The following is a 15,015-nucleotide window of genomic DNA, read 5'->3' as shown; positions in this document are numbered from 1 at the left end:
AGTGTGTGTTTCAACATTTTTAATGCAATATTTTGGGTTTACTGGGATTTTTGTGTGATTTTTGTAATATTTTTTTAATTTTTTTGTGTGGTTTCATTGTATTTTTTTAACATGTTTTTTGTGTGTTTTTATGGGGGTTTTTGTAATTTTTTTGTGTGTTTTTTGTGTTTCAAAATGTTGATCAAAGTCTAATGTCAAAGAGTCAAAAACAACAAAAAAGCCCCAAACTCCAAAGAGTTAACACGAGTGTTACTGTCCCTTTAAATCTTTAACCCCGCCCCCCGCCGTGCTGCCTTCACGGATGTCAGGTCGCACGATGGCCGCCGCCGCTCCGGACTCTCCTCTCTATCTGGGCTTCGACTTCAGCACGCAGCAGGTAAATAAATCTACCTGTTTCACTCCACACGTCATACACTCACCTGAGCACGTGCATGTTTGCTTGCGCGTGCGTGGTTACGTGCACGCGGAGCGGATCGCGCAGATCCGGTAAAAAAAAGAAAAAAAAAGATTTTCGGCTCGTTTCACGTGAAGATTCAGTCCCGTGATCACCTGAAGTACTTTGCACCTGCGAGTACTCTGTTTACTACAAGTACTGCAACACCGAGTACACGCAGTACATGTTAGAAAACACAGTCCGCCGTTTGCTTTGTTTGTTTGTTTGTCTGTTTGGTTTTATTATGTAAAAGTTAAAGTTTTTCAAAGTAACAACACGGTACTGTTGAGTACGTTAACTTACTACAATATTCAGGTACAGTTTGAGGTAGTTGTACTTCGCTATAAGTATTTATATTTTCTGCTCCAGAACATTAATCTGATCCACCAAAACAGCTCTTCCTTCACAAACACTGTAAAAACCGACTACACCTGAAGGCATCAACAATACTAATTTCACAATAAAACAATTATTCTGCAAATATTTGAGTACTTGTACAGCTGATACTTTTACTGCATGAGGCTAAGAATACTTGTATACTTTTACTACATGAGATTAAGAATACTTGTATACTTTTACTATATGAGACTGAGAATACTTGTGTACTTTTCCTGCACAAAGCTGAGAATACTTGTGGACTTTTACTATATGAAGCTGAGAATACTTGTGTACTATTCCTGCACGAAGCTGAGCATATTGTGTACTTTTACTGCATGAGTCTGAGAATACTTGTGTACTTTTACTGCATGAATCTGGGCTTACTTGTGTACTTTTACTACACAAAACTAAGAATACTTGTGTACTTTTAATGCATTTATCTGAGAATACTTGTGTACTTCTACTGCATGAATCTGAGCATACTTGTGTACTTTTACTGCATGAAGCTGAGAATAATTGTGTACTTTTACTGCATGAATCTGAGAATACTTGTGTACTTTTACTGCATGAAGCTGAGAATACTTGTGTACTTTTACTGCATGAATCTGGGAATACTTGTGTACTTTTACTGCAGGAATCTGGGAATACTTGTGTACTTTTACTGCATGAATCTGAGAATACTTGTGTACTTTTACTGCATGAAGCTGAGAATAATTGTGTACTTTTACTGCATGAATCTGAGAATACTTGTGTACTTTTACTGCATGAATCTGAGAATACTTGTGTACTTTTACTGCATGAAGCTGAGAATACTTGTGTACTTTTACTGCATGAATCTGAGAATACTTGTGTACTTTTACTGCATGAAGCTGAGAATACTTGTGTACTTTTACTCCATGAAGCTGAGAATACTTGTGTACTTTTACTCCATGAATCTGAGAATACTTGTGTACTTTTACTGCATGAATCTGAGAATACTTGTGTACTTTTACTGCATGAATCTGAGAATACTTGTGTACTCTCCTGTAGCTGAAGGTGGTGGCGATCGATGGGAACCTGAACGTGGTTCATCAGGACAATGTGCAGTTTGACTCGGAGCTACCTGAGTTCAGGTAACACACGTCACCACCGTGTAGTACTAATACTACCAGTACTTAGCAGTAGTACTCGTAGTAGTAGTAGTAGAAGTTGTGGTAGTATTTCCAGTGTTTTTGGACTCTAACTTGTGGTGGCGTGTTTGTCCAGGACTCAGGGAGGAGTTCACATCCACACAGACAGACTCACAGTCACCTCACCTGTACTGATGTGGGTGAAGGTAGGACACACACACACACACACAGACACAGACAGGCAGACACACAGACAGACACACACAGACACAGACACACACACACACACGCACACACACACACACAGACACAGACAGGCAGACACACAGACAGACACACACAGACACACACACACACAGACACAGACACACACACACACAGACACACACACACACACACACACACACACACACACACACACACAGACAGGCAGACACACAGACAGGCAGACACACACACACACACACACACACACAGACACACACACACACAGACACACACAGACACACACACACACAGACACACACACACACACACACACACACAGACACACACACAGACACACACACAGACACAGACACACAGACACACAGACACACACAGACAGACAGACAGACACACACACAGACACAGACAGACAGACACACAGACACACACACACACACACAGACACACACAGACACAGACAGACAGACACACACACAGACACACACAGACAGACAGACAGACACACACACAGACACAGACAGACAGACACAGACAGACAGACACACACACAGACACACACAGACAGACAGACAGACAGACAAACACACAGACACAGACAGACAGACACACAGATAGACACACAGACAGACACACACACACACAGGCACATACAGGCACACACACAGACAGACACACACACACACACACACAGACACACACAGACACACACACACACACAGACACACACACACACACAGACACACACACACACACAGTGGTGTCCAGGTAAAGTATTAACCTGTCGTGGACTTTGTCCTCTGATGAATCTTGTTTGTGTCCTCATGCTGCCCTGTGATTGGCTGCTTTGTTTCTGTCGTCAGGCTCTGGACCTCCTATTGGACAAGATGAAGGGGGCGGGGCTTGACTTGTCCCGTGTGCGAGCGTTGTCAGGCAGCGGCCAGGTGAGACGGGAGCCGGAGGTTTGAGATCCTCATCACAACACGACATGCACAAGACTTCCTTTAATTAGAGACACGAGATAAACCAGAATAAAATAAAACACGCCGTCATGGCTTCTGACTCACTGAGTTAAACTTGGTGTGAAATGTGTTGCTCTAGTTGACTTCAGTTCAGAGAAAAGTGAGTGGAGTTTGGTGGAAAGATGCTCTTACTTTAAAGCATGACATCTTTAAAACTGTAATGACAGATTTCACTTAAATCTGAAGAAAACTGAATGCAGTTTGGTGGAAATATGTTCCCTTTCTAAACCAGAACATCTAGTGACAGTCCTCTCCAAAATATCCAGAAAAACCAGTGGAGTTTGGTGGAAAGACAAACCAGAACATTTATTGACAATTTCTCCTAAAATCTGAAGAAAATTAAATGCAGTTTGATGGAAACAATCTGCTTTCTAAAGCAGAACTCAAAAGAAATCAAAGAAAAACCAGTGGAGTTTGGTGTCCAGACGCTTGTTTCTAAAAGCAGAGCACCTTTAAATGTTCTCTTGTTGTTGTTGTTGTTGTTGTTGTTGATGATCTGGACGTGTTCGTCTCTCAGCAACATGGCAGCGTGTTCTGGAGAACCGGAGCGTCTGAGACCCTGAAGCAGCTCCACCCGGACCAGGACCTGCACCAGCTGCTGCAGGTGTGTGTGTGTGTGTGTGACCTGTCCCTGTGTGTGTGTGTGACCTGTCCCTGTGTGTGTGTGACCTGTCCCTGTGTGTGTGACCTGTCCCTGTGTGTGTGTGTGTGTGTGTGTGTGTGTGTGTGTGACCTGTCCCTGTGTGTGTGACCTGTCCCTGTGTGTGTGTGTGTGTGTGTGACCTGTCCCTGTGTGTGTGACCTGTCCCTGTGTATGTGTGTGTGTGACCTGTCCCTGTGTGTGTGACCTGTCCCTGTGTTTGTGTGTGTGACCTGTCCCTGTGTGTGTGTGTGTGACCTGTCCCTGTGTTTGTGTGTGTGACCTGTCACTGTGTGTGTGTGTGTGTGTGTGTGTGTGTGTGTGTGTGTGACCTGTCCCTGTGTGTGTGTGTGTGTGTGTGTGTGTGTGTGACCTGTCCCTGTGTGTGTGTGTGTGTGTGTGTGTGTGTGACCTGTCCCTGTGTTTGTGTGTGTGTGTGACCTGTCCCTGTGTGTGTGACCTGTCCCTGTGTGTGTGTGTGTGTGTGTGACCTGTCCCTGTGTGTGTGTGTGACCTGTCCCTGTGTGTGTGACCTGTCCCTGTGTGTGTGTGTGTGTGTGTGTGTGTGTGTGTGTGTGACCTGTCCCTGTGTGTGTGTGTGTGTGTGACCTGTCCCTGTGTGTGTGTGTGTGTGACCTGTCCCTGTGTTTGTGTGTGTGACCTGTCACTGTGTGTGTGTGTGTGTGTGTGTGTGACCTGTCCCTGTGTGTGTGTGTGTGTGTGTGTGTGTGTGTGTGTGTGTGACCTGTCCCTGTGTGTGTGTGTGTGTGTGTGTGTGTGTGTGTGTGACCTGTCCCTGTGTTTGTGTGTGTGTGACCTGTCCCTGTGTGTGTGACCTGTCCCTGTGTGTGTGTGTGTGTGTGTGACCTGTCCCTGTGTGTGTGTGTGACCTGTCCCTGTGTGTGTGACCTGTCCCTGTGTGTGTGTGTGTGTGTGTGTGTGTGTGTGACCTGTCCCTGTGTGTGTGTGTGTGTGTGTGTGTGACCTGTCCCTGTGTGTGTGTGTGTGTGACCTGTCCCTGTGTTTGTGTGTGTGACCTGTCCCTGTGTTTGTGTGTGTGACCTGTCCCTGTGTGTGTGTGTGTGTGTGTGACCTGTCCCTGTGTTTGTGTGTGTGACCTGTCACTGTGTGTGTGTGTGTGTGTGTGTGACCTGTCCCTGTGTGTGTGTGTGTGTGTGTGTGTGTGTGTGTGACCTGTCCCTGTGTTTGTGTGTGTGTGTGTGACCTGTCCCTGTGTGTGTGGCCTGTCCCTGTGTGTGTGTGTGTGTGACCTGTCCCTGTGTGTGTGTGTGTGACCTGTCCCTGTGTGTGTGTGTGACCTGTCCCTGTGTGTGTGTGTGTGTGTGTGTGTGTGTGTGTGTGTGTGACCTGTCCCTGTGTGTGTGACCTGTCCCTGTGTGTGTGTGTGTGTGTGTGTGACCTGTCCCTGTGTGTGTGTGTGTGACCTGTCCCTGTGTGTGTGTGTGACCTGTCCCTGTGTGTGTGTGACCTGTCCCTGTGTGTGTGACCTGTCCCTGTGTATGTGTGACCTGTCCCTGTGTGTGTGACCTGTCCCTGTGTGTGTGTGTGTGTGTGTGTGTGTGACCTGTCCCTGTGTGTGTGACCTGTCCCTGTGTGTGTGTGTGTGACCTGTCCATGTGTGTGTGTGACCTGTCCATGTGTGTGTGTGACCTGTCCGTGTGTGTGTGTGTGACCCGTCCCTGTGTGTGTGTGTGTGTGTGTGTGTAACCTGTCCGTGTGTGTGTGTGACCTGTCCGTGTGTGTGTGTGACCTGTCCGTGTGTGTGTGTGACCTGTCCCTGTGTGTGTGTGTGTGTGTGTGTGTGTGTGTGTGTGTGTGTGTGTGTGTGTGACCTGTCCGTGTGTGTGTGTGTGTGTGTGTGTGAGAGACCTGTGTGTGTGTGTGACACCTGTGTGTGTGTGTGTGTGTGTGTGTGTGTGACACCTGTGTGTGTGTGTGTGTGTGTGTGTGACACCTGTGTGTGTGTGTGTGTGTGTGACCTGTGTGTGACCTGTGTGTGTGTGTGTGTGTGTGTGACCTGTGTGTGTGTGTGTGTGTCCTGTGTGTGTGTGTGTGTGACCTGTGTGTGTGTGTGTGTGACCTGTGTGTGTGTGTGTGTGTGTGACCTGTGTGTGTGTGCGTGTGACCTGTGTGCGTGTGTGTGTGCGTTTTATGAGGGGTATTTTATGCCAGCACACTATACTTAAACGCCTAAAACACGTCGCCTGTGCCAGCATAAAGTCTGATTAATAGGCGTGCTTACAGACACGCGTATTGCGAGTACACCAGATAACATGGGTGACGGGTGAAAAGTGCCACCAGCGAACGTAGTGGACGCCTGTGTGTGTGTGTAACGCGTGTACGCCTTTAACAGTTCAGCTGTTACACAGAGTCTCAGCTTCATACGGGGTTGTGAAAGCAGAACTTATAGATGAACTCCAAGCCCCCACAGAGCTGTCAGGATATTTCTATCATTTTCAGGCCCGTTTTTATTTTCTTAATGATATTTAATGATAGCAAGGGTGAAAGGGATAATTAAAATAATTTCAGCTACTTAAAAATAGTAAGTGCGACGCTCACAGCCAGTTCCCAGTTCGCTCTTGGACATACAGTTCATTACGCATCAGCTGTAATGTACAAATTGAATATTAAGTAGCCATGCGGACCTGTCCAATGAATAAGGATGCTTTTTGAGTAATTTTATGCGCTTGGACATGCAGTTCATTAAGCATCAGCAGAGCATTGTCCGGTTCTGAGCTTTGTGCTCTGTGCACCTTCTCATCAAAGGAGCTGCGATCGCGAGCAAGCTTCCCCCATATTCCAGGGATTTATTATGATGCAGCTACTGCGTTGCCATGGTGATGAGATAAACAACATGAAAGTAGCTTGCTTCAGAAGCGATCAGCAGCACCGGTGACCGGGCTCCTCCCGGTCAACTTCTGCCCGGCGCTCTGTATAACATGTGGCCTTCCCAAACATCAGGCTCACCCGCCGGCATTAGTTATGATTATGATTAATAATCAATAATAATTATTATGTTAATAAATGTGAACCGTGCATGGTTCAGAGAACAGTAGCCTATACTAGTGCATGATGATACTTTTCCCCTCTTTTTTATGCTTGATAATAAGTATTTATTAATACAGGACTTTTTTTTGTCACGCAGTGTTGACATACTAATATTAATACCATCAGTATTTCCCAGTATCTCAAACCGAGAAGGTAGTAGTAGCAGATTAACTGCGATAGCGCCATCATTGCCACTGAGAGAGGATTTACAGACGTTTCCTTTTTCTTTATCTTACGAGGATCTCGTAATTATGAGATCAGGATCTCGTAATTACGAGAAAAGGTGTCTATTTTTTTTTTAATCCAGTGAATGCAATGCGCTTCCGTACACAAGCTCTCCCAACAGAGCTCTATAAAGGCTGTACACAATACAACAGTAAAGACAAAACATGCGTATCGGCTCTATCGCACGGCACAATAAATCATTTTATTGCACAAAGTGCCGACTACAGATGAACCCAAACAGTAGATAAGGTGTTAAGGAACAGCACAACATCAGACAGAATCCTCACATTAACGGCGATTGTTGTTTCAGTACCACGGACAGCTCATGCGTAACAGAACATGCGCAGATCATATCCTACAGCAACCAGTTAGTGTGGAAACCATTAAGGACACAACACCGGCCTTTAATCTTACTGTTGTCTCACGCCAGTGTTTACTTGTACTGTTTAAGGTTGAGCCGCCAGCCGTTGTGAGAAATAAAGCACGACGCGGTGCGAGCCGCAATATAACGACCTCCCGTCAACGAAGAGTTCCAGGGTGGTCACAAGGGCCGAGTTACAAATGCAATTATACATTTATATCCTTTCTTACATACTTGTTTACATTTTTTGTAACAAAATATGTTTTTATCAAACTATGATGGCGAATTTTGAGTTTAACAGCCGCTTCGCTTCACAATTAAAGCAATCCATGTTTTACCAAGAGAGACCTATTACACAGTTTAGGCTGTTTCAGTCTACCTAAATGCAATTTAAGTACACGCCTCGGCTGATGCTTAATGAACTGTATGTCCAAGCGCATAAAATTACTCAAAAAGCATCCTTATTCACTGGACAGGTCCGCATGGCTACTTAATATTCAATTTGTACATTACAGCTGATGCGTAATGAACTGTATGTCCAAGAGCGAACTGGGAACTGGCTGTGAGCGTCGCACTTACTATTTTTAAGTAGCTGAAATTATTTTAATTATCCCTTTCACCCTTGCTATCATTAAATATCATTAAGAAAATAAAAACGGGCCTGAAAATGATAGAAATATCCTGACAGCTCTGTTGGGGCTCGGAGTTCATCTATAAGTTCTGCTTTCACAACCCCGTATGAAGCTGAGACTCTGTGTAACAGCTGAACTGTTAAAGGCGTACACGCGTTACACACACACACAGGCGTCCACTACGTTCGCTAGTGGCACTTTTCACCCGTCACCCATGTTATCTGGTGTACTCGCAATACGCGTGTCTGTACGCCTATGTAGAATTGTACTTAACAGTCACGCGGGTCTTCATGTCACGTATTTGAGGCGTAGTTCACCCGTCACGCAGCCGTCACGTAGGCGTATGCGCAACAACGCGTGTACAGCGTCTGCGTGACGCCTACGTGACGCCTGTCTGTCCATTGAAAGTGAATGGAATTTACACGCGCACGTTAGACGTTTGATGTCATCGCATAGGCGCTGTACACGCGTTTTAGTATAGTGTGCTGGCATAAAATGCCCCTCATATGCGTTTGACCTGTGTGTGTGACCTGTGTGTGTGTGTGTGTGACCTGTGTGTGTGTGTGTGTCTCCAGGACAGCTTCTCCGTAGCAGACTGTCCCGTGTGGATGGACTCCAGCAGCAGGCAGCAGTGTGAGGAGCTGCAGGCGGCAGCAGGGGGCGCTGTGGTCCTGGCCCACATCACCGGATCCAGAGCCTACGAGGTCCCATGATCACTGTTATTGATCATTAATAAAATATAGATAATCACTGTTATTGATCATTAATAAAATATAGATAATCACTGTTATTGATCATGAATAAAATATAGATAATCACTGTTATTTATAATAAATAAAATTTGAATAATCACTGTTTATAATAAATAAAATATAGATAGTCACTGTTGTTGATCATTAATAAAATTTGAATAATCACTTATTTATAATAAATAAAATATAAACAATCACTGTTATTTATAATAAATAAAATTACATATAAATAATCACTATCATAAATAAATAAAATCTAATAAAATATCAATCATCGTCACAACTCTAAGGCTGTAAATGTGTTCACATCTATTTATCCATTATTAAGTAATTTATAATTCCTTCATTCATTCATTCATTCATTTATTCATCTATTTATTATTTATTTATTATTAATTAATGAAGTAATAGTTTATTTATTCATCCATTTATTCATTCATTCATTTATTTATTTTAAAAGCACAAAAATGAATTATGTTTTGTATAATAAATACAACTGGATATTCATATTTGGTGAATCTGATTTATTATTGTTATAAAAGTTATTTAAAATATTGAAATATTAAATTAAATTTCAAATAAATTACAACAAATAGTTGTAAAAATTTGTCAATGAGAATAAATTAGTAATATATTACAAATTAATCAAAACAATTACAACTAAACAACAACTATTTATTTATTTATTTTAATTGAACAAATGTTAAAAAACAATACAAATATTAACAAAACATTTTAAAATCTGAATCATTCAAAAATAAATAAGTTAAGCTACAAAATATTAAACATAACTCTGGATAGTTCAAACTTCATTAGTACATTAAAAATAAGTACAAAACAAAACAAATAAAACATTTAAAATAATAAAACATAATTCAAAATAAATGTGATACGAATATTAACATTTAAAAATATATTGTAAAAACTAGTAAATGTGAATAAATTAGTAGTTATAAAATATTGACCATGAATCCAAATAATTAAAAGTTATTAAAGTAAATTATCATTATATTATATATCAAATTATTATATATATATATATATATATATATATATATATATATACTTTATTATGAAATTATAATAAAGTGTAATTTATACAAAATTAACATAAAAAAATCCCAATTTCAACAAAACGTTAAGAACAATAAACCATAAAAAAGTAAATGAAAAAATGAAACCAAATAATTAAAGAAATAATATTGATTAAAAAAAAATATTTCAAGATGAAACAAAATAATATTAAAAATAAATGACATTTTTTTTAAATCATTAAGGCTATAAAATATTAAATAAAAATCCAAATAATTCAAACTAAATTAAACATATAAAATAAAATAAAAACCCCATAATAATTACATTTGAAATGTGTGTGTGTGTGTGTGTGTGTCTGTGTGTGTGTGTGTGTAGCGTTTCACAGGAAACCAGATCGCCAAACTGCATCAGAGCCGAGCAGACGAGTACCAGAACTCTGAGGTCCGCCGCACGCCTTCATATTAACACACACACACACACACACACACACACAACTAATGTGTGTGTGTGTGTGTGTGTGTGTGTGTGTTTTCAGAGGATCTCATTGGTCAGCAGCTTCGCGGCGTCTCTCTTCCTCGGTGGTTACGCCGCCATCGACTACAGCGACGGTTCAGTATCGTTTACTTTTCATTCAATCTGTCGACGTTCTTCTTTTCTCTGAAATCTGCAGAAAAATGAAAAGAGGCAGAACGTCTGTCCAGATGTTGACACTTTCCTCTCAAATCTGAAGAACATTTCTAAAGTAGAACATCTGTAGAACAATCATCTGTCAAACAAACATCTGTAGAACAAACATCTGTAGAACAAACATCTGTTAACAAACATCTGTAGAACAAACATCTGTCAAACAAACATCTGTGGAACAAACATCTGTAGAACAAACATCTGTAGAACAAACATCTGTAGAACAAACATCTGTGGAACAAACATCTGTAGAACAAACATCTGTGGAACAAACATCTGTGGAACAAACATCTGTAGAACAAACATCTGTGGAACAAACATCTGTGGAACAAACATCTGTAGAACAAACATCTGTAGAACAAACATCTGTAGAACAAACATCTGTAGAACAAACATCTGTAGAACAAACATCTGTCAAACAAACATCTGTCAAACAAACATCTGTAGAACAAACATCTGCAGAACAAACATCTGTCGAACAAACATCTGTGGAACAAACATCTGTGGAACAAACATCTGTCGAACAAACATCTGTCGAACAAACATCTGTCGAACAAACATCTGTGGAACAAACATCTGTCGAACAAACATCTGTTAACAAACATCTGTAGAACAAACATCTGTAGAACAAACATCTGTAAAACAAACATCTGTAGAACAAACATCTGTAAAACAAACATCTGTCAAACAAACATCTGTAGAACAAACATCTGTGGAACAAACATCTGTAGAACAAACATCTGTAGAACAAACATCTGTGGAACAAACATCTGTAAAACAAACACCTGTAGAACAAACATCTGTAGAACAAACATCTGTAGAACAAACATCTGTAGAACAACATCTGTCAAACAAACATCTGTCAAACAAACATCTGTAGAACAAACATCTGTAGAACAAACATCTGTAGGACAAACATCTGTAGGACAAACATCTGTAGGACAAACATCTGTAGAACAAACATCTGTAGAACAAACATCTGTCAAACAAACATCTGTCGAACAAACATCTGTCGAACAAACATCTGTCGAACAAACATCTGTCAAACAAACATCTGTCAAACAAACATTTGTCGAACAAACATTTGTCGAACAAACATCTGTAGAACAAACATCTGTCAAACAAACATCTGTAGAACAAACATCTGTAAACATTTGTTGACATCCAGTATGTGACTACAGTTGAAAGACATCGGCCAAAACTTATTTATAACTTATAAACATATTTGGTGGGGAGACGTTCTCTTACGTTCTCTAACGTTCTCTAACGCTCTCTAACGATCTCTTACGTTCTCTAACGCTCTCTAACGATCTCTTACGTTCTCTAACGATCTCTAACGATCTCTAACGCTCCCTAACGCTCCCTAACGCTCCCTAACGCTCTCTAACGTTCTCTAACGTTCTCTAACGCTCTCTAACGATCTCTAACGCTCCCTAGTGCTCCCTAACGCTCCCTAGCGCTCCCTAACGCTCTCTAAAGCTCTCTAACGCTCTCTAACGTTCTCTAACGCTCTCTAACGTTCTCTAACGCTCCCTAACGCTCCCTAACGCTCTCTAACGTTCTCTAACGTTCTCTAACGCTCTCTAACGATCTCTAACGCTCCCTAGCGCTCCCTAACGCTCCCTAGCGCTCCCTAACGCTCTCTAACGCTCTCTAAAGCTCTCTAACGCTCTCTAACGCTCTCTAACGCTCTCTAACGTTCTCTAACGTTCTCTAACGTTCTCTAACGCTCTCTAACGTTCTCTAACGTTCTCTAACGTTCTCTAACGCTCCCTAACGTTCTCTTATGCTCTCTAACATAATGCTCTCTAACGTTCTCTAACGCTCTCTAGCGCTGTCTAACTTTCTCTAACGCTCTCTAATGTTCTCTAACGATCCCTAACGTTCTCTAACGTTCTCTAACGCTCCCTAACGTTCTCTTATGCTCTCTAACATAATGCTCTCTAACGTTCTCTAATGCTCTCTAATGCTCTCTAACATAATGCTCTCTAACGCTCTCTAACGCTCCCTAACGTTCTCTAACGTTCTCTAACGTTCTCTAACGTTCTCTAATGCTCTCTAATGTTCTCTAACATAATACTCTCTGATGCTCTCTAACGCTCTCTAACGCTCCCTAACGTTCTCTAATGCTCTCTAACATAATGCTCTCTAACATAATGCTCTCTAACGCTCTCTAACGCTCTCTAACGTTCTCTAACGCTCTCTAACGCTCTCTAACGCTCTCTAACGTTCTCTAATGCTCTAACGCTCTCTAACGTTCTCTAATGCTCTAACGTTCTCTAACGTTCTCTAATGCTCTAACGTTCTCTAACGTTCTCTAACGCTCCCTAACGTTCTCTTATGCTCTCTAACATAATGCTCTCTAACGTTCTCTAACGCTCTCTAGCGCTCTATAACTTTCTCTAACGTTCTCTAATGTTCTCTAACGATCCCTAACGTTCTCTAACGTTCTCTAACGCTCCCTAACGTTCTCTTATGCTCTCTAACATAATGCTCTCTAACGTTCTCTAATGCTCTCTAATGCTCTCTAACATAATGCTCTCTAACGCTCTCTAACGCTCCCTAACGTTCTCTAACGTTCTCTAACGTTCTCTAACGTTCTCTAATGCTCTCTAATGTTCTCTAACATAATACTCTCTGATGCTCTCTAACGCTCTCTAACGCTCCCTAACGTTCTCTAATGCTCTCTAACATAATGCTCTCTAACATAATGCTCTCTAACGCTCTCTAACGTTCTCTAACGTTCTCTAACGCTCTCTAACGCTCTCTAACGCTCTCTAACGTTCTCTAATGCTCTAACGCTCTCTAACGTTCTCTAATGCTCTAACGTTCTCTAACGTTCTCTAATGCTCTAACGTTCTCTAACGTTCTCTAATGCTCTAACGTTCTCTAACGTTCTCTAACGCTCCCTAACGTTCTCTTATGCTCTCTAACATAATGCTCTCTAACGTTCTCTAACGCTCTCTAGCGCTCTATAACTTTCTCTAACGTTCTCTAATGTTCTCTAACGATCCCTAACGTTCTCTAACGTTCTCTAACGCTCCCTAACGTTCTCTTATGCTCTCTAACATAATGCTCTCTAACGTTCTCTAATGCTCTCTAATGCTCTCTAACATAATGCTCTCTAACATAATGCTCTCTAACGCTCTCTAACGCTCCCTAACGTTCTCTAACGTTTTCTAACGTTCTCTAACGCTCTCTAATGTTCTCTAACATAATACTCTCTGATGCTCTCTAACGCTCTCTAACGCTCCCTAACGTTCTCTAATGCTCTCTAACATAATGCTCTCTAACATAATGCTCTCTAACGCTCTCTAACGTTCTCTAACGTTCTCTAACGTTCTCTAACGTTCTCTAACGCTCTCTAACGCTCTCTAACGTTCTCTAATGCTCTAACGTTCTCTAACGTTCTCTAACGTTCTCTGGTTTTCTGCTTGTTGACATGAACACTTTGTTGATGATGCGTTCACTGACTGCAGGTTCAGGGATGAACCTGTTGGACATCAGGACCAGGACCTGGTCTGAGATCTGCCTGGAGGCCTGCGCTCCGGACCTGGAACGCCGGCTGGGAACGCCGCAGCCCTCCACATCCGTCCTGGTGAGACTCTGAAGACTCTCTAGTCTCTCTGGTCTCTCTGGTCTCTCTGGTCTCTCTGGTCTCTCTGGTCTCGCTGGTCTCGCTGGTCTCTCTGGTCTCTCTGGTCTCTCTGGTTTCTCTAGTCTCTCTGGTCTCGCTGGTTTCTCTGGTCTCTCTAGTCTCTCTAGTCTCTCTGGTTTCTCTGGTCTCTCTGGTCTCTCTAGTCTCTCTAGTCTCTCTAGTCTCTCTGGTTTCTCTGGTCTCTCTAGTCTCTCTGGTCTCGCTGGTCTCTCTGGTCTCTCTAGTCTCTCTGGTCTCGCTGGTCTCTCTGGTTTCTCTAGTCTCTCTGGTCTCGCTGGTTTCTCTAGTCTCTCTAGTCTCTCTAGTCTCTCTAGTCTCTCTAGTCTCTCTGGTTTCTCTGGTCTCTCTGGTCTCTCTAGTCTCTCTAGTCTCTCTGGTCTCTCTGGTCTCTCTGGTCTCGCTGGTCTCTCTGGTCTCTCTGGTCTCTCTAGTCTCTCTGGTCTCTCTGGTCTCTCTGGTCTCTCTGGTCTCTCTGGTCTCTCTGGTTTCTCTAGTCTCTCTGGTCTCGCTGGTCTCTCTAGTCTCTCTAGTCTCTCTGGTCTCTCTGGTCTCTCTGGTCTCGCTGGTCTCTCTGGTCTCTCTGGTCTCGCTGGTCTCTCTGGTTTCTCTAGTCTCTCTGGTCTCGCTGGTTTCTCTGGTCTCTCTAGTCTCTCTGGTCTCGCTGGTCTCTCTGGTTTCTCTAGTCTCTCTGGTCTCTCTGGTCTCTCTGGTCTCTCTAGTCTCTCTGGTCTCTCTGGTCTCTCTGGTCTCTCTAGTCTCTCTAGTCTCTCTAGTCTCTCTAGTCTCTCTGGT

At 42.4% G+C, this 15,015-nt stretch overlaps 1 protein-coding gene across 1 annotated transcript in view; it reads left to right on the top strand.

The window, feature by feature from the left end:
* Positions 1-297: 297 nt before the first annotated feature.
* Positions 298-15,015, top strand: part of xylb (xylulokinase homolog (H. influenzae)) — a 30,194-nt gene continuing 15,476 nt past the window's right edge. Inside the window, exons 1-9 of the mRNA XM_059326942.1 lie at positions 298-376; positions 1,841-1,923; positions 2,057-2,126; positions 3,009-3,089; positions 3,685-3,771; positions 8,670-8,798; positions 10,257-10,322; positions 10,417-10,489; positions 14,045-14,163. Coding sequence (XP_059182925.1) covers positions 302-376; positions 1,841-1,923; positions 2,057-2,126; positions 3,009-3,089; positions 3,685-3,771; positions 8,670-8,798; positions 10,257-10,322; positions 10,417-10,489; positions 14,045-14,163 — 783 coding nt within the window. The 5' untranslated portion in view covers positions 298-301. The remainder of the gene's footprint in view (positions 377-1,840; positions 1,924-2,056; positions 2,127-3,008; positions 3,090-3,684; positions 3,772-8,669; positions 8,799-10,256; positions 10,323-10,416; positions 10,490-14,044; positions 14,164-15,015) is intronic.

Source organism: Centropristis striata, chromosome 23 (assembly GCF_030273125.1).
Source record: "Centropristis striata isolate RG_2023a ecotype Rhode Island chromosome 23, C.striata_1.0, whole genome shotgun sequence".
Lineage (NCBI taxonomy): Eukaryota > Metazoa > Chordata > Actinopteri > Perciformes > Serranidae > Centropristis > Centropristis striata.
Note: the sequence above shows the minus strand (reverse complement) of the source record. Positions and strands in the feature narration are given on the sequence as shown.